Source organism: Ursus arctos, unplaced genomic scaffold (genome assembly GCF_023065955.2).
Source record: "Ursus arctos isolate Adak ecotype North America unplaced genomic scaffold, UrsArc2.0 scaffold_34, whole genome shotgun sequence".
NCBI classification, from domain to species: Eukaryota; Metazoa; Chordata; class Mammalia; order Carnivora; family Ursidae; genus Ursus; species Ursus arctos.
This window is the reverse complement of record NW_026623030.1, coordinates 7,058,963-7,086,832: the sequence shown is the minus strand read 5'-3', so window position 1 is coordinate 7,086,832 and position 27,870 is coordinate 7,058,963. Positions and strand designations below refer to the sequence as shown.

Genomic DNA, 27,870 nt, shown 5'->3' with positions numbered 1-27,870 from the left:
CACCAGGGGACGCCCCCAGGAAACACTAAGTTCTAGGTGGAGGAGGAGGCAGTATGACTGATGTGCGATCCACACGGAACCGCTAGCCATGTGTGGATATTTAAACTTAATCAAATTAAATTAAAAATCCTTCTCTGTTGCATCAGCTAGTACTAGTGGCTCCCGTACTGGCAGGGCAAATACAGAACACTTCCATTTCGCAGGAAGTTCCATTTGATAGCGCTGGTTGAGGACTGACATGCATTTCTGGAAAATTCTACCCTCATTTCTCTCAGTGGCTGTCTTTTAGATGTATATTCTATCTCAACTGAACCCTAAGCTTCTACGGGCAGAAGGTTCTTTGAGTTTCCAGCGGTGTGCAGTATTTAAGCAGTCCTTACAGCTGAGTGTTCCTGTGTCAAACCAACCACAACCCCAGATCCTCTTGTCTTTGGTCAACCTGTCGCCTAAGTCTTTCTCCAAGAATTAATGGGTTGGCAGCAGTGTTCCCACTACCGCTGGGCATGGCGGCCAGGGCCCCGCCACCCAGACAGCTTTTTTTTTTTCTTTTTTCGCAGAGGATCAGCACTGCGACAGGGGACGGCAAGCATTACTGCTACCCACACTTCACCTGTGCCGTGGACACCGAGAACATCCGCAGGGTGTTCAACGACTGCCGCGACATCATCCAGAGAATGCACCTCAAACAGTACGAACTCTTGTGAGGCAGCCCTGGGGGGGTGGGCGCGCCTTCTCACACCTTCTCTCCGCCTGCCCCTCCTCCCTTGGCCACCCTGCCAGGGGGAGCGTTTATTCCAGGACTGTCAACCCCAACCCATGGTCAAAAGTGGGGAGTTCCCAGTCTCATCCAGCTGCCACCTGTCCTGTTCTGTGTTGGCTCGTGTGTGACCACCAAGCCTCTGGCTACCTCTGTTCCCCTCAGGTTTGGTTTGTAGCTTTTGTCTTCACTGAGCACAACCTTCCCCGGTGCCCCCACCTGCACCCATTTGTGTCACCGCGGACCACCACTCTCAGGTGGGTGATGCTGCAGCGAAATCTTTCCGGGGGGGGGGGCCCTCTTCATCATCCACTCAGTGCTTCATGGATTCAGCAGGAGCTTGATAAATGGGGGAGGAATGGCACTTTTTTCCGAAGTATCAAGCACAATTGTAGAGGCAGGGGTACGATGCGGTCAGGCGGACATGTGGCCGCCCCTTCCGAGCCTCGTTGGCCCAAGAGCTAGGACGGACCTCAAGTCACAGAGTGGAGAGAAACCCTTTTCTCAGTCGTGTTGGAGTCGCTGCCAACCTCAGGCATTAAATTAGACCTACTTTGAGCCTTTTACATTTAGGCGGAAAACCTATCACACGCACAGCTGCAGTGCGTCCCGTCTCAAAATGATTCTCTAGACTGACTATGCTTGGACAAGAGTCTTTCCGTATCTTGTTGTTGTTGCTGTTGTTTTATGGCTGGTTTATTGTAACTGTACAGACCACCAGATGTAACATTATTTTATATAACTACTTAAAAAAATCCTTGTAGATCTTTGTGCCTTGATTATGGCTCTATCTGTAAAAGAAACGTGTTTTTATCGTGTTGAACAGCTAAATGTCACATTACCTGCTGCTTGCTCTAAAAAAGAGAATGGTATCTGTAGAATTTAGGGTATTTTATCAGGTTAGTACTTTTAAAAATGTCCTTGATTAAATATATATATACACATATATCAATCATACATATTAATCATTCACATCTTACAATTTTGTCCCATCACAAGCTTCCTTCAGAAACCAAGGACTTTTTCCTCCAATCTGTCTTTTGATTATTTTGCAATTTAAAAACTTGTACAAGCTCTCTTGAGTAGAACGAGGCCAGGCATTCCCTTGGTCAAAGCTTTTGAACCACTCACTTGACCACAGTTTCTGCCGTAAGCAAACAGCAAGGAGGAGAGAGAGGGGTGTCAGTGTTTGTATCTGGCCTGAGAGAATCAAAGGATAGCATCTCCATTTGCCTCTTGAAGCGGAAATATTACCACCTTTATTTGAAATACAAAGTCAAAGTCTATGGCTGTTGCTCACACGGGAAAGATTTGCAAACGCAGCCTCACAAGTTACAGCACAGGACAGTATCTAGAAAGCGAGAATCACCGTAGCGGTGATGCTTCATAGTCTATCCACAGCCACAGCTTGGAGGGTAGTTTTCTTAGGTCTAAGAGAATCTGCAAAGATGTCCAAAGATATATTTCAACCATACAAGCCCAGAAGTGACAGCCTAGCTGACGTCACTTCCTTTCCTTTTAGTCTTTAATATTTTAAAGTCTATTCTAGAAGGCAGCATTGTACAGTCCTTTATAAATGCATCCAGATTTAAATGCGACTGTTCCAGGAAAGAAAGGACAACAACCTTCCAGACGATCAGTGTAGTGAACACGTAATTTATGTCCGCATCACTGAATTCCTGCCCCTCTCATCCCTGTTGCGTAAAACTCCGATGTGAAATGAGACACACAGAGTGGAGGTTCTTTTCTTTCCGTTGTGCTCTTGACGTACAACGGGAAGAACCGCAGAGCCGCACCCCCACGTGTGCACCAACAGCGAAGCCGTGTGCCTACATTCTCACGCAGCAGTTCCCCTGCAACGGAGCTGCCTAGAGAGACAGAGCCAGGCTCGGAAAAGGCGCACAGAAAGAACACATCTTACCTGGCTGAAAATTATCGAAACATATTCATTTTTAAATACCAAAAGCCCCTTTCCCAGTCCTTTTCTCAAGTTTCTTTGGCTCATGGACAGGCATTACATTCAGATTTAACAGCCTGGTCTGCTGGAGAGAAAATTACACTTCTCTACAAATCCGATTCCATTATTAGCACAGAAAGTACAAAAGTCTGTGAAAACAATATATTCCTGCTTGTGGCATCTGTGCTTTTATTATTTTAAGTGTTCAGCTTTATAATAGATAAGACTGTGAGGACCACTTCGTAGGGGAACAGAAGCAACCCAGCGTTTGTTCACACGCACTCCCGAGTGTGTTCCCGGGCCGCCAGCTCCAGCTTGGGGAAGGTAGGACAGTCTAGTGCATGCAAGTGATGACTTTAATAGCTTTTACATATTGTACAGACACGATCTTTGATTATACATATATTTGATAAAATGAGAAAACAGACCTGTTGCAGAGGACATGTTCCATTTTTATAGCATGAGAACAGTACAATCAACTATTTATTCTGCAGGAATTTGCATCCGTGATTTACAGTTTCTGTGATGTGTGTCAAGACAGCCTCCTTTGATCTCATCTCATGTGAGCCCTGCCCGAGGTCCAGTTTCTTTGGCTTTGTTATTTATTACGAGAAACAAAAGTCTCCTGCTCTTCACATTGTCTTAAATTTTCTGAGCAGGTTCCAGCCAAAAAGAAAAGGTGAGGGGAGAAGCTCAGAGTGAACTAATATGAGGACCACCAGGAGCCCAGCTGCTACACAGTACGTGGCCAGAACGGTGTCCTCGTAGGGGAGGTGGCACTTGGCAAGGGCGTACTCTGTGGGTGTCATACTGCCCTAGAAAGGAAACGAGAATGTTAATGCTGCAGGGAGAGCCCTCCCACAGCGCCACCCAACAGACTTAGACGCAACAGAGGAAAGGCAGCCATCTTGGTTGACTCAAGTCAGGCCAGGAAGTGGCTCTCCTCCCAAGACGAAGGGGCACAGCCTTCAGCCTCCACAAGCCACCACCCACCAACCACAAGCACTGGTTGGAGACATGAAGGGAAGGCTCCTAGCGTGCTGAGTGGAGCTGAGCTCTTCATTGAAACTAGCCCCTGGCACAGCAGGTCCCCCTAAAATGCAGTGGGCATACACGACAGAGACGCAAGAGGCATAGAGATTACATCAGTGGTCACTGAGAAACTAGGACTACAAGGCCATTTCTCATGCCACTTCATGCTAAAATAAGCAACCGCTTACCCGGGGCACCTCGGTGGGCTTTTTTTGTAGACATTTTTGCGATGTGGAACGACACTGAGGAATGGTCTCATTTACTTTGAATTTGAAAATATGAGGGCTTCCCCATCTTTTCATGAAGTAAAAGTGGCTGCTAACTGAAACAACATGTTGAGTCAACTTGCAAGACCTGTAGCCTTCTCCTGCCATGCCACAAGATGAGGGCACACAGCCAATGAAGACAGGATCCTGTTTCCTTAGAACATTAAAATGCGCAGCCTACTACCTGAGAACGGTGTGGCCCATGGAGATGACACACTCTGCAGGATGCCCCACCCCCACCCCCTCCAGGGCAGTGCCATGCTCCTGTCCCCAGAGAGGCGTGCAGACAGGGGTCAGTGGATCAAACCAAGTGTGCGTGGGGAGCAGGGTACGTTTGTATTTACAGAGTTTGTATGTTTTTACAGATTGCAGCAATTAAATAGTTGATTACTGTGTTGATTTCAATACTTCTATGAGAGCGTTCAGATGAAAATAAACGTTCACATTACCATGATGAAGCTGGGGTTGTTTCTGTTCCTCCAACTGAAAGACGGCACGCTGATCTCAGGGACTCCCGCCCCGTGGAGCACCTCGCAGGCGCTGTGCGTGTGGCCGCTCAGGATGAGGCGTGGCCGGAGCCACCAAAGCAGCTACCACGCCCGGGGGACAGCAACCGGCGGTCAGTGCGTGGACAGAGCCCCCTCGGGGCCCAGGGCCAGGCCACCCCTTATATCATGAAGCTAAATATAAAACCCCTACTTGGTTGGGGGCTTTTATTTTTTCCTTAAAATCCTTTGGTTGGTTTAGAGCCTATCAAAAGTAAGCTCAGGCTTTGAGGGAGAATCTATCCTTCTTATCTCATATTTATATTTTTACAAATATTTTTATAAATTTATTTATAAATATATTTATATTTTGTTACATAGTATATCGTACATTATACAAATATGCGTTTGTATAATGTAAATATATTTATAAACATATATAAGTAACATCTTAATTAAGTCCCCCAAAATTAACTCTTATAAGTTCCATTCACATTTTCAAATACATTTAAGTTGATGAAAAAAACTCTGAATAAATAATAGTTGGAAGATATTATGAACCTGATATTAGGAAACATGGGTCACGTGGGTGGCTCAGTCGGTTAGGTGTCTGCCTTTGGCTCAGGTCATGATCCCAGGGTCCTGGGATAGAGCCCCGCATTGGGCTCCCTGCTCAGTGGGGAGTCTGCTCCCTACGTCCCTCCCCCTGCTTGTGCTCTGTCTCTCGCTTTCTCTCTCTCAAATAAATAAATCTTAAAAAAAAAAAGAGAGAATTCGGGGGGCGGGGGGAGGAACAAAAGGATGACACGAAAAGCTGAGATGTTGCCAAACCCCTGCCCTCCGCCCCCAGGCCGGGAACTGTGCCGGCCATCTGTCTGTCGGTGGGTGGGCAACCCACTCCCCGCGAACCTGCTGTGAGGCCTCCTGGGAAAGCACATCGTATCTCTCCTTAAAGGGGATGCCCCGCTCTTCCAGAGGCGCGGCGTCCTCCCCGGAACAGTTGGCATCGCTTCTCCGGTAGAGTGGGAAGTGCTGCCGGGAATTCAAGAGGTTCCCTCCTAAGCAGGAGGCCCTGGCCATTGAGACCCATGGAGCTGGCGCTGCACGGCCCCCCCTCACCTGCAGGAGCACCGGGGCCGACGCTGGCAGCAGCTGCGGGTCTGGGCACGGGCCGGAGCGCCGTCCCTGCTGGGGAGAAAGCAGATCACCCGGCAAAGCCAGCTTTCCCTAAGGGGCAGGAAAGGAAGAGGGAGCTGAGAGAGGGTAAAAACACAAAGTGCAGCGACCGCCCCCCCCCCTCCCCAGAAGATGCCAGAACAGAAGCTCCTGAGACTTCAGCGGCTCTCCTACCTCGCGGGAGCAGTTCAGTTTGCGAGAAATTTCGATGAGCTCGGCTTCCGCTTCAGAGCAGATGTGGCAGCCATCCCCTTCCAGGGCGACGCTGTTGACCATCACAAAGCTGAGGCAGAGGGAGCGGGCGGAGAGTCAGGGCCCCTGGGCTCCGTGGCCCGGACCCTGGCAACACTGCTCCCATGACGCAAAGGCTGGGCGCCCAAGTGTGAAGAAACGTACCCCCGAACAGCTTTAAGCCTCAACGCGACTCACCTGTTCCAGGTACGAGTCGATATTAAGAAAGCTCAATAGCGTTATACTGGGAGTGGAGCCTAAGACACGGTCAAAGGAGTGTTAACCTTCGATTTGTGAGAAAGCCCAGATTACAGAAGCTCTGAGGTCAGACTACCACTGAGCTCAGCCTCTCACCCTGTGCCCCATCTATAAAGATGGGGAGACAGCAGTACCCCCACGCCACTGACTCGCAAGGACCAGATGCAGTATGGCAACCACGCCTGTCACTAGAATCCTCGGTAACTGTGAGATACTGTTACCATGACATACAGTGAGCTGCGGGCAACATTCGCTAACATCTGTACATGCAGCAGATGGGGGGGGCGGGTGCTGCTGCTCAGAGCTCACTGGTACAAACCAGGATGATGATAAAGTCATCACGGCTGCCGTCTACAAACCCTTCACCTTAATTAGATTTGTATAGACTCCCACTAAATATGCTTTTATTTCCTACACACATACCAACCGGGCATGAAGAAGGTACCTGTCAGTAAACACTGCCTGAAATTTAAAGAATCTTAGCAATAAGGAGCTCACTAACCAAATGATCTGAAATACGATGAGTGTGTAAAAGTTTCTTAAACTCTACGCCTATGGAAAAGAACCAGAACTACGTCAAGTCTTCACAGGACTCAGGACAGGAAGCTACTAGAGGCTCAGTCCTATGGGCAAAGGGAGGGAAGGAGTGAGCACTGGTGGAGAACCCCTGACCTGGTCTCTGGGAGTGTCCCAGATCCTCTGTGATGGACCCAGTGAGCTGCCATGGCCAAAGCCACGCGCGCTGGACACCCACGGGGGCCATGATCTAAAGAGGAAGAGCCTTCCTCTCCCACCTTTTCTCTCTGCACTAGGTCCGCAACCAGAACACGCACGGTCTTGTCCACTGCACCGCAAACACACACCCGGACCCGACAAGGTCTGGAGACAGCATGAAAATGGCCAAATGGACGGGGAGCTCACGGTCAGACAAAAGGGTTGGGAGGCTTTGGTCTACAGATCAAGGCTGATGGGAGGGGGGGTGGTACACAGCTAAAGGACAGTGAATTTTGTCCCCAAACCCTGGGACAGCATACCCACAGGAGCATCCTTCATAAAGGGAAAAAAGTACATTTTGAACGAATAAAAATATGCTCCTTTACAGAGTGGGCTGATGAACTTTCTATCCCCCAGAGACACTGCGGGTAGGAAGGGAATGCCCTCAGTGGCCAGGGAAAGTCATCAACGGGCCGGTCCACCTGCAGCTTGTTAAGGAACACCAGGCTGGTGACCCTGACCGTGACCGTCAGGGAGGGATGCGGCCTGCGGTGCCTTCATCAGAAACGGTACAGCAAGCCACACGGAGCCCAGCTCTGACCCAGGACAGCAGCTCCCTTAGAAAATGAAGTTCCAAGGATGGAAGGGGCTTCATAAGAATTTACAAATAATACTCACTTAATTCCTTTCCAAGAAAACAGCCTTTCGGGGCTGAAAACTTTCTCGAATCGTTTTATTTTGTATGCGTTCATCCTATATTCAATTGTAAAAAGAAACACTTTTCAGAGAAAGCCATTTAAGGACCCCTTAAGAGTTAGCATAGACACAGGCAACAGCGCGGGATCTGAGTGCGGGACTAGCTTTGTGAGAGGACAGCGCCAGCTGCCCCGGGCCGTCGGGGGCAGATCTCAGCTCCACCACCCAGTGACTGCAAGGACGGGGGGGGGGGGGGGGGGGGGGGGGGGGGGAGCAAATGACTTAGTCCCCAGAGCCTCAGTTTCCTCACTGGCACAATGGTTAAAAATAACAGGACCACTGTAAAGGTGAAATGAGTTGATACATGGAAGTGAAGTGCTTAGCCCCGATGTTTATAGCAGCGTTACAGGCTGACACATCAGAAGCCCTGCGTAAATCCTACTTACAAAAGGCTAAATGGTCTTGTTCTCTGAGTCCCAAAGAAAATAACTGGTCATTAAGTTTCAAGTTAGAGCCACCCAAGGGCACGTACGAATTTACTCAACAGAGATTCATTAAGGGTGTAAAATGTGCCAAGACAAAAATCTTTGCCCTAGTGGAGTCTACGCTCCAGGGCTTCCGTCGTTCAAGGACAACAAATGCCTCCCCGCCCCCCAGCACAAATAAGGCTCTCAGCGGAATGGTGGCAGGTTTAAAGTTCTAGGTAACGAAGTTCTCAGGGTGCGATGCTTCGCTGAACTACTTACTGATAGTGGAAGCCAATGTCATGGTTGCCAGCAACCACCTTCAGCTGCACGTGACGTGGGTGTCTGAATATTTTCTGAAACCGCTCCACGTCATCCGCCCAGGCCTACGGGGAAAAATGGGTCACTGCTGAGACCCAGAGAACCCTCTCTTCCCTGTGGCTAAAACAACACGCTTCCTATTCTGATGATGCGAAGTTAACTCCCCTGTCCAAACCAGATGCTCAGAGTTAACACAGAACTGAGAATTTCTTTTTTTTTTTTTTAAAGATTTTATTTATTTATTTGACAGAGAGACAGCCAGCGAGAGAGGGAACCCAAGCAGGGGGAGCGGGAGAGGAAGAAGCAGGCTCCCAGCGGAGGAGCCTGATGCGGGGCTTGATCCCAGGACCCTGGGATCACGCCCTGAGCCGAAGGCAGACGCTTAACCGCTGTGCCACCCACGCGCCCCAAAACTGAGAACTTCTAATTCTGTGTCATCCTGCTTTTTCCAAGACTTAATATTTTAATTATTTAATTTGATGCCAGCTTTTAATTAAATAGTACGCCCCCATATTAAAACATTAGATAGCGATTATATACCCATTATTTTAGGATCCCCTAAAAAGACCCCTGAGGCCGACTCAGGCATGGACCCCAGGTTGATCATCATTCCAGATCTGGACCCATTATAAGAACAGGCTCTTAGGAAATGTCAAGTACATTCGTGTGTCTCAACCCAGACAAAGCTGAGCACATCCGTCATCTTAGCACCCCTGTGGCTACCACTGTGGGAATGAGGACAGATACGATGTGGGGGAGAGAAAGACAAAATCCAACCAATATTTCAACATTATTCCGACATTTACTTTAACTATTAAAGCTGGAGAATTATGTTTGTATCATTCTGGCTCTTCTTATTAAGCCTAAAAACATCAGTCGGACAAACACAGGGAAGATAATACTTAGTTGGATAGTAATCAACTTTATCCTAAAAGTTTTAAGTAAGGCCCAATCTAGAGAAATATACCAGAGAGAAGGTCCTCCAATACATTTATAAAGACCTCGCGTTAACGAATAATATTTAAAGTTAAGATAAGATAAAATCAGAATAACATAAAATTAGAAAAACAAAAACAGGGGCGCCTGGGTGGCTCAGTTGGTTAAGTATCTGCCTTTGGCTCAGGTCAGGATCTCAGGTCCTGGGATGGAGCCCTGTGTCTGGCTCCCTGCTCAGTGGGGAATCTGCTTCTCCTTCTCCCTCTGCCCCCCCCTTCTGCTCTCTCTCTCTCTCAAATAAATAAATAAAATCTTTTTTTAAAAAATAGAAGAAAAACATAAAAACATAAAATGCTATCCTTAATTTGCAAAAGCGACATATACATCCAACCTCATTTTATAACTATTTGCTTGTTACGTATAGTATTTCCATTATCTCATATTTAATTATGAGACTCTATAAACAGTGGGTTGCTTTTTTTTTAAGATTTTATTTATTTATTTGACAGAGAGAGATCAGAAGTAGGGCAGAGCAGCAGCAGAGGGAGAGGGAGAAGCAGGCTCCCTGCTGAGCAGAGAGCCCAATGCGGGGCTCGAACCCAGGACCCTGGGATCATGACCCAAGTCGAAGGCAGATACTTAACCTACTGAGCCACCCAGGCACCCCAAACAGTGGGTTTCTAACCAAATCTGGACCTAGACTTTCTTCATAAAGCTTTTGGATTATCCTGGGAAATGCCAATGGCTTTTTAAAAAAATATCCTACCCCACTGCAAACTGGTACAGCCACTCTAGAAAACAGTATGGGGGTTCAGTTAAAAATAGAGCTACCCCACAATCCAGCAATTGCACTACTAGGTATTTATCCAAAGGATACAAATACAGTGATTTGAAGGGGCACCTGCATCCCACTGCTTATAGCAGCAATGTCCACACCAGCCGAACTATGGAAAGAGCTCAGATGTTCAACAACAGGCAAATGGATACAGATGTGGGTGTGGGTGTGGGTGTGGGTGTCACACACAATGGAATACTACTCAGTCATCAAAAAGAATGAACTCTTGCCATTTGCAACAATGTGGATGAACTAGAGAGTGTTACGCTAAGTGAAGTAAGTCAGAGAAAGAAAAATACCACATGATTTCGCTCATATGTGGAATTTAAGAAATAAAACAGAGGATTGTAACAAAGGGAAGGAAAAATTAAGTAAGATGAAAACAGAAAATAAGGAAACAACCATAAGAGACTCTTAACTCTAGGGCTGCTGGAGGGGAGGCGGGTGGGGGGATGGGGTAACTGGGTGATGGGCATTAAGGAGGGCACTTGATGTAACGAGCACTGGGTGTTATAAGCAACTGATGAAGCACTAAATTGTACCTCTGAAACTAATAATACACTCTATGTTAATTAAATTGAATTTAAATAAAAATTTTTTAAAAAATATCCCACCCCCCAAAATCCCTCCTAAAACCATTCATGACCAAACATTTTTAACTAAGCAGCAAAAGAGCTTTTTACTTTTTTCCATTAATTCCAGGAATATAATAAGTACAATATTTTGACAGCTAACAACAGCCTTTCTCTTTGGTTATGCTTTTTTGGTAAGGCTTATGTCACCTCAACACCCAGACACTAGCCCCTGAAGGCACAGGAACCTCATATCAGGCCCCCGTGGCTCCTTCTGCTAAGAGGAGGGGTGCCTGGGTGGCACAGTCGGTTAAGCATCCAAATCTTGAGTCCAGCTCAGGTCACGACCTCAGGGTTGTGAGATCGAGCCCCACGTTGGGCTCTGCACTCAGCACGGAGTCTGCTTAAGTTTCTCTCTCCCTGTCCCTCTGTTCCTCCCTCAACCCATTCTCTCTCTAATAAATTTTTAAAATTTTTAAAGAGAACAGGAGAGTAGCAAGTAACTTTTGTAGCACAATTCTCATAATTTCACGGTTAAATAACCAAGTGTGAAGTCCAATTACATTTCCAAATGTAGTCTGTAACTTTGGTGACAAGTGAAATTGCATGCACCTTGCCTCTTTTTCCCTTTCCCAAGAGGCTCATGGGAATGTACATTCAACAAAGTGAGTTCTGACAGACCTACCTATTTCTTACATAAACAAACACAGCCGACAGTTGAACAAGAGTTTGAACTGCATGTGTCAGCTAATACATGCACTTTTTAATAAAGACGGTACAGTACTGTAGAGGTATTTTCTCTTCCTTATGATTTTCTTTTTTTTTTTTTAAAGAGTTTATTTATTTGACAGAGAGAGAGACAGCCAGCGAGAGAGGGAACACAAGCAGGGGGAGTGGGAGAGGAAGAAGCAGGCTCCCAGCAGAGGAGCCCGATGTGGGACTCGAACCCGGAACGCCGGGATCACGCCCTGAGCCGAAGGCAGACGCTTTTAACGACTGCGCTACCCAGGCGCCCCCTCTTCCTTATGATTTTCTTAGCAACGTTTTCTTTTCTCTAGCTGACTTCATTCTAAGAATACAGACTAGAATACACATAACATACAAAGTGCGTGTTAATTGACTGTGTTACCAGTTCCAGTCCATAGTGGGCTACGGTAGTTAAGTTTTGGGAGAATCAAAAGTTCTACACAGATTTTTGACCACACAAGGTCAGTGCCCATAACCCGGCATCGTGCAAGGGTCAACTGTCTAAGACTAGTTTGCCTAACTCAAGACTGGCATGAGATACAGATCCTAATAACCTTCAAGGTGGATTATACACTTTGAATGCTGGTGTAAGCAAAACTTCCAACCCCCACAGATACTGTTTCATGGATTTTCTGGGCTCCCTGTCCTGGACCCTCAAAGCGGGATTAGGGTGCCCGGATCACAGGGTCCTACCTGGGAGGAGCTCCACTTCCCTTCGTCAAAGATGTCCCCTAGAATGAAGACGACTTCTGGCTGCAACAACCGCAGAGCCGTCTGGAAGGCTCTCTCCATTTGCCACTCCCTTGAGGTCAACAGGAAAAAGCACTGCATCAGTCTCTCTTACTGGAGCCTAGATCTGTCTTATGGGCCATTTAAAAAGTGAACTGAACGGTCCCATTCTCCTTCCACGGCCCCACCCCTGCATTCCCAGCCATGCTTGCAAGGGTCAGAGTCAATATCTGATTAAATGTGAGGAACAATGGCCCCGAGGGAGAGTCGGGCTGCCCCATCCACACATCTTAAAGGCTGACTTTCCCTGTATGGGACCCACAGATCAGATCCTACACTCTACCCCGGAAGCCATCCCTCAGTCATGACAAGCCCCAAAGGTCAGGGAGAGCTCAACGTAGCTTCCAGAGATACCTAGTGTAGCCTGATTCTGCACTGCACCAAGGAGATAACAGTATCTGCCTTAAGTTTCACTTCTTCTTGAAGAACCTCAACTTCCTGCCTGCCTTCAGAATCAGGGGAAGATAATGGGATAATCAGACTAGCTAATACCAAAACAATAAATCCGATAGACTTCAGACATCCAAGTAATCATCCCATAGGTAAGACAAGCGAATGAAAAGAGCCTGGGGGGCTCAGTAGGTTAAGCGTCTGCCTTCTGCTCAGGTCATGACCCCGAGGTCCTGGGATCGAGCCCCATGTCCAGCTCCCTGTTCAGTGGGGAGTCTGCTTCTCTCTCTCTCTGCCTCGTCCTCCCCCAGTTCATGATCACTCTCTCTCTCTCTCAAATAGATACATAAAATCTTAAAAAAAAAAAAAAAAAGCGCCTGGAATCTAGAACCTGACAGGCAACTGCTTAAAACCCCAGCTCCACCCATAACCCCTTGTCCGGCCTTGAGAACGTCGCCTACTCTCTCTGATTCCTATTCTTCGTTGGTAAATGGGAGTAATAAAACTACTCTCAGAGGGCAGTTAGGGGATTAAATGATAGGACTTGTAACGTGTCTAGCACAGCACTGACACACAGTAGGTGTTCAAACATCAGTGCGTTCTTGAACCACCCTCCCCTCTCCCTGACCAACTCTGACGTGTGTCATTTTCCTAAGGATCCCAATTCTTCCCCCGTCCCTGGCTGTTGCTCCCCTACCAAAGGAAACTGTGGCATCCCAGGGCATATAAATCGGAGAAGGTAATTTGAGGTCAGAGAAGACTGTCCGGGCCGCACGTAAACTGCTGCACGGCTCCCACTTGACTCCAGATACCTTCCAGAATTAAGTTCTGTTTTTCTTGATTGAATGTTATTCACTCTGGAGAAGAAAGCATCTAGAAACAGCAGCAGCAAGAGGGCAGGGAAGAAAGCTCAACCGGTAAGGCCCAAATGAGGCCAAAGGAAGTCTCACCCGGGCCCTTCTCTATCTCATGCCTCATTTGGTTTAAAACTCCGAGTGCAGAAGGACGGCAGCCCCTCCATCTTTGCTTCTTCTGTCTTGCCTTCTTCCCTCACCCCTGGGGACATTACACCTCTCACCCTCCCACTCAAGATAAGGTTCATCTGTACCCAGAGTACTCCAGGAATACTCCTGCTCACAAGGATAAAGACCCGTTTAGGGAGGCACAAAGGCAGCCATGGTGAGGAAAAGGGGTCAGGGTGGGGGGGTCACCAGGGGCTGAAAGCCCCATCAGTCACCTTCTGGTGGCCATTATTCACAACAGCCAAAAGGTGGACGTATCTATCAAAAGATGAACGGAGAAACAAAACGTGGTCTAAATATACAATGCGATATCACTCCGCCTAAAAAAGGAAGGAAATCCTGACACTTGCCCCCACACGGAGGGACCTGGAGGACATACTGCTCAGTGAAAGAAGCCAGGCTCGAAAGGACAAATACTGTATGACTCCGTTTATACGAGGGACTGACGGAAGCCAAGTCCAGAGAGAAGGAAAGTAGCACGGTGGGTGCAGGGGCTGGGAGAACAGGGAATGTGGAGTCGGTATTTAATGAGGACCAAGTTTGGGAAGAAGAAAACGTTCTAGAGATGGCTCGTGGCTACGGCTGCCCAACAGTGTGAATGCACGTGATGCCACTGAAATATACACTTAGAACTGTTTACGATGGTAACTTTTATGTTATGTATACTTTCCCACAATTAATTTTTTAAAAAAGCCTTCTGGATTAGAATGGCAAAAATAGACAAGGCAAGAAACAACAATTGTTGGAGAGGATGTGGAGAAAGGGGATCCCTCCTACATTGTTGGTGGGAATGCAAGTTGGTACAGCCACTCTGGAAAACAGTGTGGAGGTCCCTTAAAAAGTTAAAAATTAAGCTACCGTATGACCCAGCCATTGCACTACTGGGTATTTACCCCAAAGATACAGACGTAGTGAAGAGAAGGGCCATATGCACCCCAATGTTCATAGCAGCAATGTCCACAATAGCTAAATCGTGGAAGGAGCCGAGATGCCCTTCAACAGATGACTGGATTAAGAAGTTGTGGTCCATATATACGATGGAATATTACTCAGCTATCAGAAAGAACGAGTTCTCAACATTTGCTACAACATGGACAGCACTGGAGGAGATAATGCTAAGTGAAATAAGTCAAGCAGAGAAAGACAATTATCATATGGTTTCTCTCATCTATGGAACATAAGAACTAGGATGATCGGTAGGGGAAGAAAGGGATAAAGAAAGGGGGGGTAATCAGAAGGGGGAATGAAACATGAGAGACTATGGACTATGAGAAACAAACTGAGGGCTTCAGAGGGGAGGGGGGTGGGGGAATGGGATAGACCGGTGATGGGTAGTAAGGAGGGCACGTATTGCATGGTGCACTGGGTGTTATACACAACTAATGAATCATCGAGCCTTACATCGGAAACCGGGGATGTACTGTATGGTGACTAACATAATATAATAAAAAATCATTAAACAAAACAAAAAAAAAAAAAAGCCTTCTGGAGGCGCCTGGGTAGTTCAGTAGTTAAGCGTCTGCCTTCGGCTCAGGGCGTGATCCTGACATTATGGGATCGAGCCCCACATCAGACTCCTCTGCTGGGAGCCTGCTTCTTCCTCTCCCACTCCCCCTGCTTGTGTTCCCTCTCTCGCTGGCTGTCTCTCTCTGTCAAATAAATAAGTAAAATCTTTAAAAATAAATAAATAAATAAATAAGCCTTCTGATGGGAAAGCAGGTAGACTGTGCTGGGCCGGTCTACGTTGAAGAGACAGGACCTGATCCGCTCCTCAGGGTGACAGCCACAAATCTGCTCTGCTCCGGCTGCCCAGAGCAGGCAAAAGCCAAGTCGGCTCAAAACGACACACCAGCGACTGCGAGAGGGGACCACCAACCCAGGTCTGTTTCCTCTGCTGCCCAGGGGAGAAGGGCAATCTACCTTGGCCAGCGACACCCATGTGCCAGCCCCTGCTGTGGGCATTTTCCTCACACAGCCTGTGAAGTCTCTGGTATGAACCAGTTACAAACAGGGAGGCAGACACAGGCTGGGAGGCGCCCTAGGAACTTGTCCAAAGTCACAAGACTCAAACTCAGACCTGCCTCCCAAATCCTGGGTCTTTATAAATTTATAACAGATGCTCGGCAAACAGTATGTTCAAGGAAAAGTCAAATACCCCATATGTCTCTCTTTGAGAGGAAAATAACTAATGACTACCCTGACCTATAGGGAGAGGGATCCACCTTTTTGCCTGTAGAATTTCAGAAAGATTCCTGATTGTAGCTCCTACCTTCGTAATTTGTCTAGCCAATGGCCTCGTACTTCCCCAAGCAAGTGGGTATCAGCCAAAAACATGGCTTTCAGAGTCTTTTGTCCACTGCGGTCGGCTGGAGTTTTCACCTCAGGCCAATCACACCGAAAGATCACTAAGTAATAGATGAAAAATTCACAAAACAGGAGCGCGGCAAAGACAACAGCTGTGAGTTTCAACATCAGGAAACTCCTTCTCTTTAACAGACAAAGATGCTGCCTTCCAAACCCCAGCCTGATCAGAGCCATGTCTTCTGCCCCGGAATCGCCAGCATCCAGGAGTGAAATCCATCAAGAACTGACCACAAGGGAACTGTGGAATCCTGGGTAAGGTGCGGCAGGGGTCCAGGGCTTAGCCATGTACCTACAGGGAAAAGAGAAAGGATCGGATTACGTTTCTTTTTTTTTTTTTTTCTTTTTAAGATTTTATTTATTTATTTGACAGAGAGAGACAGCCAGCGAGAGAGGGAACACAAGCAGGGGGTGTGGGAGAGGAAGAAGCAGGCTCCCAGCGGAGGAGCCTGATGTGGGGCTCGATCCCAGAACGCTGGGATCACGCCCTGAGCCGAAGGCAGATGCTTAACCACTGCGCTACCCAGGCGCCCCCGGATTACGTTTCTTTTTTTTTTTTTTTTTTTTTAAAGATTTTATTTATTTATTTGACAGAGATAGAGACAGCCAGTGAGAGAGGGAACACAAGCAGGGGGAGTGGGAGAGGAAGAAGCAGGCTCATAGCGGAGGAGCCTGATGTGGGGCTCGATCCCAGAACGCCGGGATCACGCCCTGAGCCGAAGGCAGAAGCTTAACCGCTGTGCCACCCAGGCGCCCCCGGATTACGTTTCTTAATCATAACATGAACACCCCTTCTATTAAGAACTAATGAGTTATAGAATCCCACCTATATTCCCAAATAAATGAAGTATCCAGGACTTGTACAAGGATAGTATGTTGGATTATGTTATAAAAATGATCTTCCCACTAACACGATAAAGTTTTACTACCCCTTTGGAAGGCATTAAATACGAATCTATCCAGAGGGTGTCAAAGTAGGAGACATAATGGAACAGTCAACAAATATCACTAAGTGTAACATGACTCCCGAAACTTGACTCCCACCCGTCCCGGACCTTACAAATCAACAGGCCAGAAGCCCCCTGTACCATGTTGCTTCTGAATCCATCCCTTTTCCACATTACTTCTCCACAAAAGAAGCGAATATTCACGGACAATGTGCTTCAGGGATGCGAGCAATACATCCCACTCTGGGCTCAGAGGCCAGGGTCTCCCAGAGCCACCCATCTGTCAGCATGGCATCTAGGTGATACGTTTTCCCGAACATGGGTTTTCACCTGCAAATGAGCCCTACAATTCTGGATGGCCTTCTGTGAGAAGACATCTGTGTGCAGTGGTTTCTCTACGGGACAATGTTTATGGATTCTTCTGAATCATAAATGAAGTCTGTATCCTATTTAAAAACAAAGAAAGCATCCACTTTTGACGCATCTGAAGGGAAAGGATGGTACGCGGGTGACCTGAAGTGGGCGTTAAAAAGTGACATGCAGGGCTCAGTCAGTGAAGCATCTGCCTTCAGCTCAGGTCATGATCCCAGGGTCCTGGGATCGAGCCCCACATTGGGCTCCCTGTTCAGTGGGGAGCCTGCTTCTCCCTCTCCCTCTGTCCCTTCCCCCCGCTTGTGTGCTCTCTCTCAAATAAATAAATAAAATCTAAAAAAAAAAAAAAGAAGTGACATGAGTTCTTCACCTCAGGCTCCAGACGAGGATTTTAAAGTGACCTGATGGCTGCAGAGAACTCACATGGGAGAAGCTCCCGAAGTCTCGCAGGAGAGGCTTGGAGGGCCAGTGACCACAGATCCTCACTGAGCCAGTAAATATAGAAAATCCCTTTCTGGTGGGGGGGCGGGGGGGGGTGCTTCTCTAAGATAAATCCAGGAACCCTCATATGGTTGACAGGCAAGGAGTCAGCAACACTCTCACTCCCGTAGGGTCTAAAATAATCTCTGCAAAACTCAGTTTCCAGAGCTGTCCACATCTGCACACAAGCCTGGGTCCCTACAAGAGTCCCTAGCTTCCGGCACAGTGGTGTTCCTTCCATATAACCACCAACCCTTAAGATAAATTTTTTAAATCTTACTTAAAGAAAAACAAACGGGAGCAAAGGTGTATTTTGAGCCATTATCAAAAGTTTAAAACAGGGGGCAGTTAAGCGTCTGCCTTCGGCTCAGGGCGTGATCCCGGCGTTCTGGGATCGAGCCCCACATCAGGCTCTTCCCCTACAAGCCTGCTTCTTCCTCTCCCACTCCCTGCTTGTGTTCTCTCTCTCACTGGCTGTCTCTATCTCTGTCGAATAAATAAATAAAATCTTTAAAAAAAAAAAAAGTTTAAAACAGAACCTCAGAACTGAAAGCGATAAAGGACAGATGGCCTTCCCACTCTCCAAATGCAGCGCCGACAGCCGCTGGCTGGAGGACCCAGGGCTCACCCCCGCCTGAGGCTTTTCGGAAAAGGAGAAAGGATAGGATCATAGGATCGGAGGGGCAGGAACGGCTGTGGGCCCAAGGGTTCAGCCTTCCTCCGCCTGCTCTCAGTGGCGATATTTACAGTAAGTACTTGATGGAAGAGGGAACGCACACGAATGCCAGACTGTGAACGTGTCCTTTCAGCCAGGGAGGTCAAAGGCAGCCGCGGGTGTAACCCGGGATCAAGTGCTCTTCCTGGAATTCTACTCGGAACATCCACACTATCTTTATCACGCGCTTCCACCACCAGGGACCACGCGCCACACCCTGTCCTCGCCCTTCGAGCCTCCTGGCCACCTCGGTTTCTGGAAGGAAGAACCACGCGTGCCACATAACTAGAATCACCGGATACTTCATCTTCCCACCGAAACATCTTTGAGAGGGGAGAGTGGAATTAGGGATCATGAAAACGGGGCGCTGGTGCAAACCAGGGCGGCCGCAGGCCACTCAGGGACCAGAGTCCCTGGGACATGACGGCACCCCGTGAGGCCAGCGCTTAATCTGATGCCCATGGGGAGAAAGTAACGCATCTCTTGCTGCCGTCCCTCTAGCAGCAATCAAACTCCGGAAGGCGGTACAAAGGCCCCTAGCAACCATCCACCAGGGAGACGAAGGACATGGATCCTCTGCTTGGGCGATGCTCGTGAAGGAGAGAAAGAGAGAGCCTCGAAGGAGTCATGAACAGATTTCTTAACACCATCTCATTTCCTTTGGTGTGTTTCAGTCAAATGCATCAGAAACAACCATTTGGTGTTACTATCTCACTTTCTTTCAAAAGGCCCCACAGTCTTCTGAAATCCTAACCACAGCTGCTGAAACTTCCCAAAAACCATGTTTCCTCAGACGTGAGAGGGTGAGCCCAGAGGAAAGAGCCCAGCCTTCTGGGGCTGGCCCTACAGTTCTCCTAACATGCAGACCTTTGCTCTTTTGAGGCTCCAAACTCCTCATAATTGCTCCTCGACACCCACTTCCTTTAATCCAAGAAGCTGGTTTCGGTATCCGAAGATCTGGAACACGACGGGGGAGGGGGGGGGGAATGAGCGGCCTGGAACAAGGCTGCCGTCCAAACGTAGCACACAGTGGGGGTCAGGGGTTGAGGGGATGCAGAGCTGCAGTCCCTCAGCTTCCGTGGACCCGTGGGAGCAGGACAGCACACAGAGACAAGCCAGGGGTTTGCACTCATAGAGGGCCCGAGCTCTGGCTGACCCAGCCGGCCCAGCTCCCACAGACGCCTGACCCTGTGCAGGCCCCACCTGGCCTCTGCCTCCGGGCTGACATCTTAGGTAAGGAGCGCCAGGAGGCAGACAAAAGGCTGGGGGCGTCCCTGCCCTTCCCTCAAGCATCTGTGCCCTTTTTTCCATAAGACCTAAAAAATACCCTACACAGAGCCCTTCAGCCAGAGGACTTAGAAGAAAGGAAGCGAAGGAAGAAGGAAGGTAGGATGAAAGGAGGGGGAGAGCAGGGAGGGAGGGAGGGAAGGGGGAGGGAGGGAAGGATGGAAGGGGGGACAGAGAGAGAAGAAAGGAAAGGGAAAGAGAGCGAGCAAACTAGCTGGTACTGTTACATATTTTCTTGTGAAAACCCTACCACCATGCTGTTAGCCCTCCAGTATAAGGTGACCCTTTTTAAGAAACAGAGCTCCTCATCAGAGCGAAAACCGTTATCCGGCAACTGCTGACACCAGACCCTTAAACAAAATTCCATTTGCTCGAATCTTGGAAATCTACTTTTCTTTCTCTAACCAAACTCACCGCACTACTCCTCAAATTAGTGCTCCCCCATGGTGTCTTCAATGTGACAGCCAAAGTACATCCCCTTTCACCTCTTGAAATGAAGCCAGAGTAATTTTTAGGGCTGAGGGGGGTGGGGCACGGGATCCACTGTCTCCCCTAGAAATGGCACAGCAAGGCCACCGTGCCAGGCACACATTAGGTAATGAAACTCCACTCCTACCTGATGGCTGCTTCCAGATGGGTTTAAAGTGACCCTGTCCTTGTGCTCTAGCCAACCTCAGGGACCGCACAGCTCCCTCATTTTCTGATGCAGCTGACCTGTGAAAAGAACATGCTGACCACTGGGAATCAGAGCGACGGATGTTTCCAGCACAAGGGCACACAGGCCACAATGGAAGCTACCTTTCTTGGCAGGAAAGAGGAAAACCTAAGGGCTCTATAGGGAACCAGCCACTTGTTCCTCTTCCAGTATTTTATCCTAGGTTACAAATCCCCACCAGCAGAAAACAGATCCCCTGAACTGCAAAAAGCCCAGCCTACAGCTCTGCTTTGTGACCTTGGGCTGGCCTCCTACCCTTTCTGAGCCTCATAATGGGGCGCACAGTACTGCCTCCACTGATGTCAGCAGATTGACAGGAAGGATGTTCACAAATTTCTTAAACAGTAAATCTTCCCATGAGGCAGGTGCGTCAGGCTTAGATAAGAGAGCAGGCCTTCCAATCTGGTGAATTCCGAGGCAATGGAATTCAATTCAAACAGCCATAATCAGAGTAAGGAGAATGAAGTCCAACAGAGAAGAAAGGCCAGAAGCTGGAGAGTCTAGAAGCTGTGGCCATCGTTCTCTACTCATTTACTGAGTTGGACTTTCTAATACTTGACATCCAAAGTCCCTATGCCCTTTCCTCACTAAACATAAACCTAAACTTTTTTTTTTTTAAGATTTTATTTATTTATTCGACAGAGATAGAGACAGCCAGCGAGAGAGGGAACACAAGCAGGGGGAGTGGGAGAGGAAGAAGCAGGCTCCCAGCGGAGGAGCCTGATGTGGGGCTCGATCCCACAATGCCAGGATCACGCCCTGAGCCGAAGGCAGATGCTTAACGACTGCGCCACCCAGGCGCCCCCATAAACCCAAACTTTTATCTCCACCATAGTAAGTAAGTCAATGACTTAAAATCTCCACAGCCACTCAGTCTGAATAACTAAGTGCTACTCTTATCTTCCACGTCTAGGCTCTTACAGGCTCAAGAAGAGAAACTGCGTTCTTCCTAAGATCAAAGGAGGGTCGAGTCCTTCATCAAAGCACTGTGGCGGGCTATACCCAGGCCCAAATGCAGCCAGCTCTTCCTGCCTACCCGATAAATACATGGGGAAAAAATGTGCTTATCCATCTTATGTCACTAGATGTAAAACTAGGCCCTGAGTGGTTTCAATAAGGGCACTATTCTCTGTGTGTTGCTTTCTTGTGGTTAAGTGATGAACAACTGTGTCCATATTAGACACTTCCCTTTGCATTAGCAGATTTGGGTTCAAAAAGCAAAATTACTAAAAATTTAACTAAAAGTTATTGTTTTCACCACCCCGCCCAAGGAGAATCTGCCGACTTTATTAAGCTCATCAAAGGATATCCCAGCAGGAAAACTATCCGGGCCTCCCAACACTGTTCAGTCTGGTTGGGATCGAAAGGCAGACACACGGGGCGCCTGGGTGGCACAGCGGATAAGCGTCTGCCTTCGGCTCAGGGCGTGATCCCGGCGTTATGGGATCGAGCCCCACATCAGGCTCTTCTGCTGTGAGCCTGCTTCTTCCTCTCCCACTCTCCCTGCTTGTGCTCCCTCTCTCGCTGGCTGTCTCTATCTCTGTCAAATAAATAAATAAAATCTTTAAAAACAAAAAAAAGGCAGACACACGACACCTCTCAGGACCCTTCCTGACTGGTCTATAACAGAGCCAGGTTTGATATTAAAGGTCCCAGGAGGCCCTGGTGAGAACTAAATCTGCATGATTTTGATTTCTACCACCCACACACAACTTACCCCTGACGCCACACATGATGACATCAGTCACATTTGCTACCCCGGAATTTTTCAAAAAGCTAAAAGAAACCCATCCCTGGTTTATGAAATGGGTTTAAAAAATAAGATAGAATAAAACAGAATCGAAAACATCAGCCAGTAGTGTACATAGTAAAGGCAAGGCATCATAAAGGTGATTTCAGGAAACTCTTGTCTCCACATTTCTGTACATGGATGTGTGTGTCCTGGTCACAATATAAAATGTATTTCTTAGGCACTAGTCTGTAAGCTCCCTAAGTCAGGGACCTTGCCTGGTCCATCCTCACATCCCCCCTCCGCTGGAGCCCAGGATGGGGCCTGTAAACAGTAGGTGCTCAATACGCATCTGTGGAGTGAATGGCCTACATTGTATCTTACTGTCCCAAACATTTTAGAAATACAAACATACATTATCACTCTTTTGGTCTTTAAATGCTTCACAGTCTCCAGCCATAGGAACAGGAGGAACAGATCGAGAAGAAGTCCTGTTCCCCTTGGTCAGAGGGCCAGGCAGGAATTTAAAGACGGGCAAAGAGATGCACAGAACCCATTTTCTCACCAGCCCCAGTGTGGAACTCTTACAAAGGAAAACCTTGCATGGCTCTCTGATGAGAGGGAAGTAATGACAATCTTCCCTGAGCCTTTTTGGAGAAAACAGCTTTCTTTCTAAAAGGGAGGTACATGAAAATGCTTGGTAGCTCCTGGGTTCTCTCCGAAACCCCAGGGGCTGGCACGATCCGGGCAGCTGGGGAAGTCTACACCCCAGTTCTGTTCTTTCCTAGGACGTGATCTCAGGCAAGTCACTCAGAGAAACAGAAAAGGGGGAGGGAGAGAGACAGGACGGTTATTACAAAAAACAAGACAAAAAATAAAATAGCAGGGCGCCTGGGTGGCGCAGTCGTTAAGCGACTGCCTTTGGCTCAGGGCGTGATCCCGGCGTTCTAGGATCGAGCCCCGCATCAGGCTCCTCCACTGGGAGCCTGCTTCTTCCTCTCTCATTCCCCCTGCTTGTGTTCCCTCTCTCGCTGGCTGTCTCTCTGTCAAATAAATAAATAAAATCTTAAAAAAAAAAAAAAAGAAGTGTGTTCAAAAATAAATAAATAAATAAAAGAGCAAGCATTGACGAGGACGTGGATAAATCGGAACCCTGTGTACTGTTAGTAGGAACAGAAAACGGTGCCGCCCCTGCAGAAAACGGGGTGGTGGTTCCTCAAAAAATTACAAATAAAACTACTATAGGGGGGTGCCTGGGTGGCACAGTGGTTAAGCGTCTGCCTTCGGCTCAGGGCGTGATCCTGGCGTTATGGGATCGAGCCCCACATCAGGCTCCTCCGCTATGAGCCTGCTTCTTCCTCTCCCACTCCCCCTGCTTGTGTTCCCTCTCTCGCTGGCTGTCTCTATCTCTGTCAAATAAATAAATAAAATCTTTAAAAAAAAAAAAAAAAGAACTACTATAGGATCCACCCACTTCATTTCTAGGTATATACTCAAAAGAACTGAAAGCAGGGACTCAGATCTGTGTACACCCACGTTCACAGCAGGATTATTCACAAGAGTCAAAAGGTGGGATCGACTCCAATGCCTGTGGATAAACGAACAGACAAGCAATATGTGCTATACTTATATGTAGATAAATGGAATATTACTCAGCCCTTAAAAAGGAAAGCAATGTTGACACAGGCTACAACATGGATAAATCTTGAGGACATGAGACAGTAAGGGAAATGAGCCAGTCAAAAGACAAATACTGTATGATACCATTTTTAGGAGGTCCCTAAAATAGTCAAATTCATAAAGACAGAAAGTAGATGGCGGTTGCCAGGGGCTGGGAAAAGGGAAAACGGGGAGATGTTGTTTCATGGGTATAGTTCCAATTTTGCCAGATGGAAAAGCACTCAAGACTGGCGGGACCACGATGTGAACCTACTTAACCAGACTGAGCTATACACCCAAAAATGGTGTATAGAGAGATTCGAAAGAATAAGAAGACAAGCCTCAGACTGGAAGAAAATATCTGCAAAAGACACTTCAAATAAAAGATTGTTATCACACATCTACAAAGAACTCCTAACACTCAATAAGAAAACAAACAACCCAATTAAAAAGTGGGCAAAAGTCAGACAGAAGCTCCTAAGCATTTTCACCACATACACACTGAACAAAAGTCACCACGTGAGTTGACAGATGTGTTAATCAACTGTTGTGTGGATTGTGATAACCACTTCACAGTGGACACGTACATCAAATCACATTGTACATTTTAAATATGTATAATTTTACCTGTCAATTGTAGCTCAATATAGCAGGGGGGAAAATTAATAATGATTAAAAATAAATTAAAAATGGGCCAAAGAACCCTAAAAGACACCTCACCAAAAAAGTATATTGGCAACTAGGTACATGAAAAGCTCCACATTGTAGGTCATCGCAGAAATGCAAATTAAAACAAGAACAAGATACGCACCTACTAGACACACCAAAGATAGCCAAGACAGACACCTATCAGCATCACCAAACTCCAGAACCCTGGCAACACCAGATGCTGGTGACGATGCACAACCACAGGAACTCGCTTTCATGACTGGTGGGAATGCAAACTGCTGCAACCACCAGGAAGACAGTTCGGCGGTTGCTTCCAAACTCAACATCCTCTTATCCTATGATCCAGCAATTGAGCTGCTGGGTGTTCTGCCCCAGTGAGTTTAAAACTTACGTCCGCACAAAAACCTGACACAAACATTTACAGCGGCTTGTTTCCTAACTGCCAAAACCTGGACGCAACCCAGATGTCCTTCAACAGGTGAATGGATAAATAAACCATGGTACGTTCAGACAATGGAATATGGTTCCGTGCCAAAAAGAAAGGAGCTCAAGCTCTGGAAAGACATGGAGCAACCTTAAATGGGTATCACTAAGTGAAAGAAGCCAGTCTGAAAAGGCCACATACTATAGGATTCCTATATGACATTCTGGAAAAGACCAAACTGTGGACAGAGTAAAAGATCAGTGGTTGGGGGTGGGTAAGGGGGAGGGAGAGGGATGAACAGGTGGAGCACAGGAACTACTTAGGGCAGTGAAAGTACTCGGTATGATACTATCATGGTGAATGTATGTCATACGTTGTTAAAACCCATAGAATGTACACCACCGAATGTGAACTATGGTCTTTGGGTGATTCTGACGTGGTCATTGTAGGTTCATCAATTTTAACAAATGTGTGGCTCTGGTGGGGGATGCTGATAATGGGGACGGGGTGCTATGTGGGGGCAGGGATCATATGAACCCTCTACTTTCTACTCAATTTTGCTGTGAACCTAAAACTGCTCTAAAGGGGCGCCTGGGTGGCGCAGTCATTAAGCGTCTGCCTTCGGCTCGGGGCGTGATCCTGGGGTTCTGGGATCGAGCCCCACATCAGGCTCCTCCGCTAGGAGCCTGCTTCTTCCTCTCCCACTCCCCCTGCTGTGTTCCCTCTCTCGCTGGCTGTCTCTCTCTCTGTGTCAAATAAATAAATAAAATCTTTAAAAAAATAAACTAAACTAAAATAAAACTGCTCTAAAAAATAGTAATAATTAGCAAGATGGTAAATTTTTGTATATTTTACCACAATTAAATATTTTTTAATTTAAATAATGCTATCCTGATACATGATGGAGCATAGATGAACCTTGAGGACATTATGCTAAGTGAAATAAGCCAGACACAGAAAGACAAATACTGTATGCTTCCACTTATACGCGGGACCTAGAGTGGTCACATTCATGGCGACAGAAAGTAAAACGGTGGTTACCAGGGGCCGGGGTGGGGGGATGGGCAGTCATTATGTAACAGATATGGGGTTTCAATTGCGGAAAAAGAAAAAGTTCTGTAAATGGATGGTGGTGATGGTTGAAGAATAATGTGAAGGTACTTAATGTCGCCGAATTATAACCTTAAAATGGCTAAAATGTTAAATTTTTACGTTACGCACGTTTTGCCACAATTTTCTTTAAAAAAGGAAGAAGCGCACAAACACACAGTCCTCTGCAGGCTCACCACGTCCTATAGCAAGGGCTTCCTTCGGGATCTAAACATACTACTTTTACATATAAAAAGAAGTCTTGGGAACCTGGGTTTAGGGGAATATCCCTGAGTCACTTTCTCACCTTTTAAACAATACAACTGGTAGGCGAGACTGGTAGGAAGGCTCTAAGTTGGCTTGTGTTCCCCCAAATCAGAGCGCCTTTCTTTGAAATAAAGCAAAATGTGTGTGTTTTTGCTGAGGCATCTTTCCTTCGGTTAACTATTTATTAAAGTGGATAATGCATTAGTCCCTGCTACCTGCGGCACACAGAGAAGGAACCTCATCAGCGTTTAAAGAAAAAAAAAACAACAAAGAACCAGCTAAAGAAAAATTATTGTTATTGTTCAAGAATAGCTCTTTTAAGTTACGGCATAAAATGTTAACATATAATATATGCATGCCACATTGTTCTGTATTGCCTAACACATAAAAATAGCCGCTGCAATCCATAACTGGGAACAAAATATTTTATCCATTGACTTGAGTTTTAACTTCAGAGCCATCATTAAATATCTAAGTACCCTCCACCCAAAAACAGCACTAAAAAATGTTTACTACGCACTAACATAGAGTTTTTTCTCTTACTTGTCCATTATCTTAAATAAATTACCACAGTGTCATCAATGGCTATTCGAATGTTAAACGTTCCACCTTAAATAAGATTTTTTTGGTCAATCTACATCAGCAAACTAGAAAGTGAGAGGCGCCTAGGATTTAATACCCCGGGGTTTAGGTAATCGTGATTCTCCAGCAAATAAATGTTATGTTTTTCCATCAGCTCTCAATCCTAAAAAGGCAAGGAGGTTCCAGTTCGCAGTAACAAGAAGTAGCAATTAACCTGGAAGCCTCAATATTACAGCATGGTTATAAGAATACTTGGGAGAATCCTGCTTGCCCTGGGCGGCCAAGCACGCGGCGAGACAGATCGGAAAGCAAAGCCTCTCGGGCGAGCCGGGCCCCCATCACTTCACCTGTCCTCCGACCCGCCGAGCAGCCCCGCAACTTCCTGCTTCCGCGCACGTGGCCCAGCGGGTCCCCGGCACCCCCCGGCACCGCGCGCCGCGGCCTCCAGCGGGCAGGGAACACTGAGTCGCCGCGAAGAGGCACGCCCCGCCCCGGGCCCGCCCCCGGCCCCGCCCCCACCGGGCCAAGGCCCGGAGCCCCAATGGGCTCCGCCGGCTACCGCAAACGGTGGGTGCAAAGAAGCAAAACCCTACATTTGGCCGCATCTTCCTCAACGACTCGGTCCTTCGTGCCATCCTTAATGTCTTCTAGACTTGATTCTCCGCTCGAGTCCTTAGTGCCGCGGCTCCCTGGAACGCCCAGAGCAACGTCCGAGAAGGCGAGGGGCGCGCAGCAGCCGCGAAGCCGTTGGCGCCCGGAGTGCTGGCAGGGGAGGAGGGCGCGCCCGCCGGTGCGGATCGGGGCGGCGACCCAGGCGCCCCGCGTGGTCAGGGCGGCCCGGAGCTCGCTTGCCGTCTGCGCGGCCGCGAGTCGAAGCGGGCTCCGCGGGCCTCGGTGCTCCCGGGCTCCGCGTCCCAGGCCCTGGG

At 47.6% G+C, this 27,870-nt stretch overlaps 2 protein-coding genes across 9 annotated transcripts in view; one reads left to right on the top strand and one right to left on the bottom strand.

The window, feature by feature from the left end:
- GNAL (G protein subunit alpha L) overlaps window positions 1-4,470 on the top strand; it is a 143,146-nt gene extending 138,676 nt beyond the window's left edge. For both annotated transcript variants that reach the window (XM_057305888.1, XM_057305889.1), the window contains exon 12: window positions 558-4,470. In XM_057305888.1, the coding sequence (XP_057161871.1) occupies window positions 558-704 (147 nt within the window). In that variant the 3' untranslated portion in view covers window positions 705-4,470. The remainder of the gene's footprint in view (window positions 1-557) is intronic.
- On the bottom strand, window positions 2,880-27,870 carry MPPE1 (metallophosphoesterase 1). Of its 7 annotated transcripts, XM_057305891.1 has the most exons (12): window positions 27,292-27,388; window positions 26,403-26,577; window positions 20,427-20,524; window positions 15,918-16,301; window positions 12,141-12,249; window positions 8,319-8,422; window positions 7,555-7,629; window positions 5,848-5,956; window positions 5,617-5,724; window positions 5,407-5,529; window positions 4,462-4,602; window positions 2,880-3,529 (listed from the first exon to the last, which is right to left on the bottom strand). In XM_057305891.1, exons 4-12 carry the CDS (start codon window positions 16,184-16,186, stop codon window positions 3,347-3,349), a joined length of 1,221 nt encoding a protein of 406 aa, XP_057161874.1. In that variant the 5' UTR covers window positions 16,187-16,301; window positions 20,427-20,524; window positions 26,403-26,577; window positions 27,292-27,388; the 3' UTR covers window positions 2,880-3,346. The 7 variants fall into 7 exon arrangements, with proteins under 7 accessions (XP_057161874.1, XP_044235460.2, XP_057161875.1 ...); XM_044379525.3 differs by lacking the exons at window positions 26,403-26,577; window positions 27,292-27,388 and adding an exon at window positions 27,538-27,870; XM_057305892.1 differs by lacking the exon at window positions 20,427-20,524.

Bases quoted from the DNA above. Each gene is read 5' to 3' on its own strand.
- MPPE1 (XM_044379525.3), bottom strand. From the start codon at position 16,186: ATGGCTCTGATCAGGCTGGGGTTTGGAAGGCAGCATCTTTGTCTGTTA. The intron at 12,250-15,917 runs GTAGGAGCTACA...GTTGACCTCAAG, and splicing joins TGGCTAGACAAATTACGAAG to GGAGTGGCAAATGGAGAGAG. The intron at 5,725-5,847 runs GTAGGAGAGCCG...CCTGCCCCTTAG, and splicing joins AACTGAACTGCTCCCGCGAG to GGAAAGCTGGCTTTGCCGGG.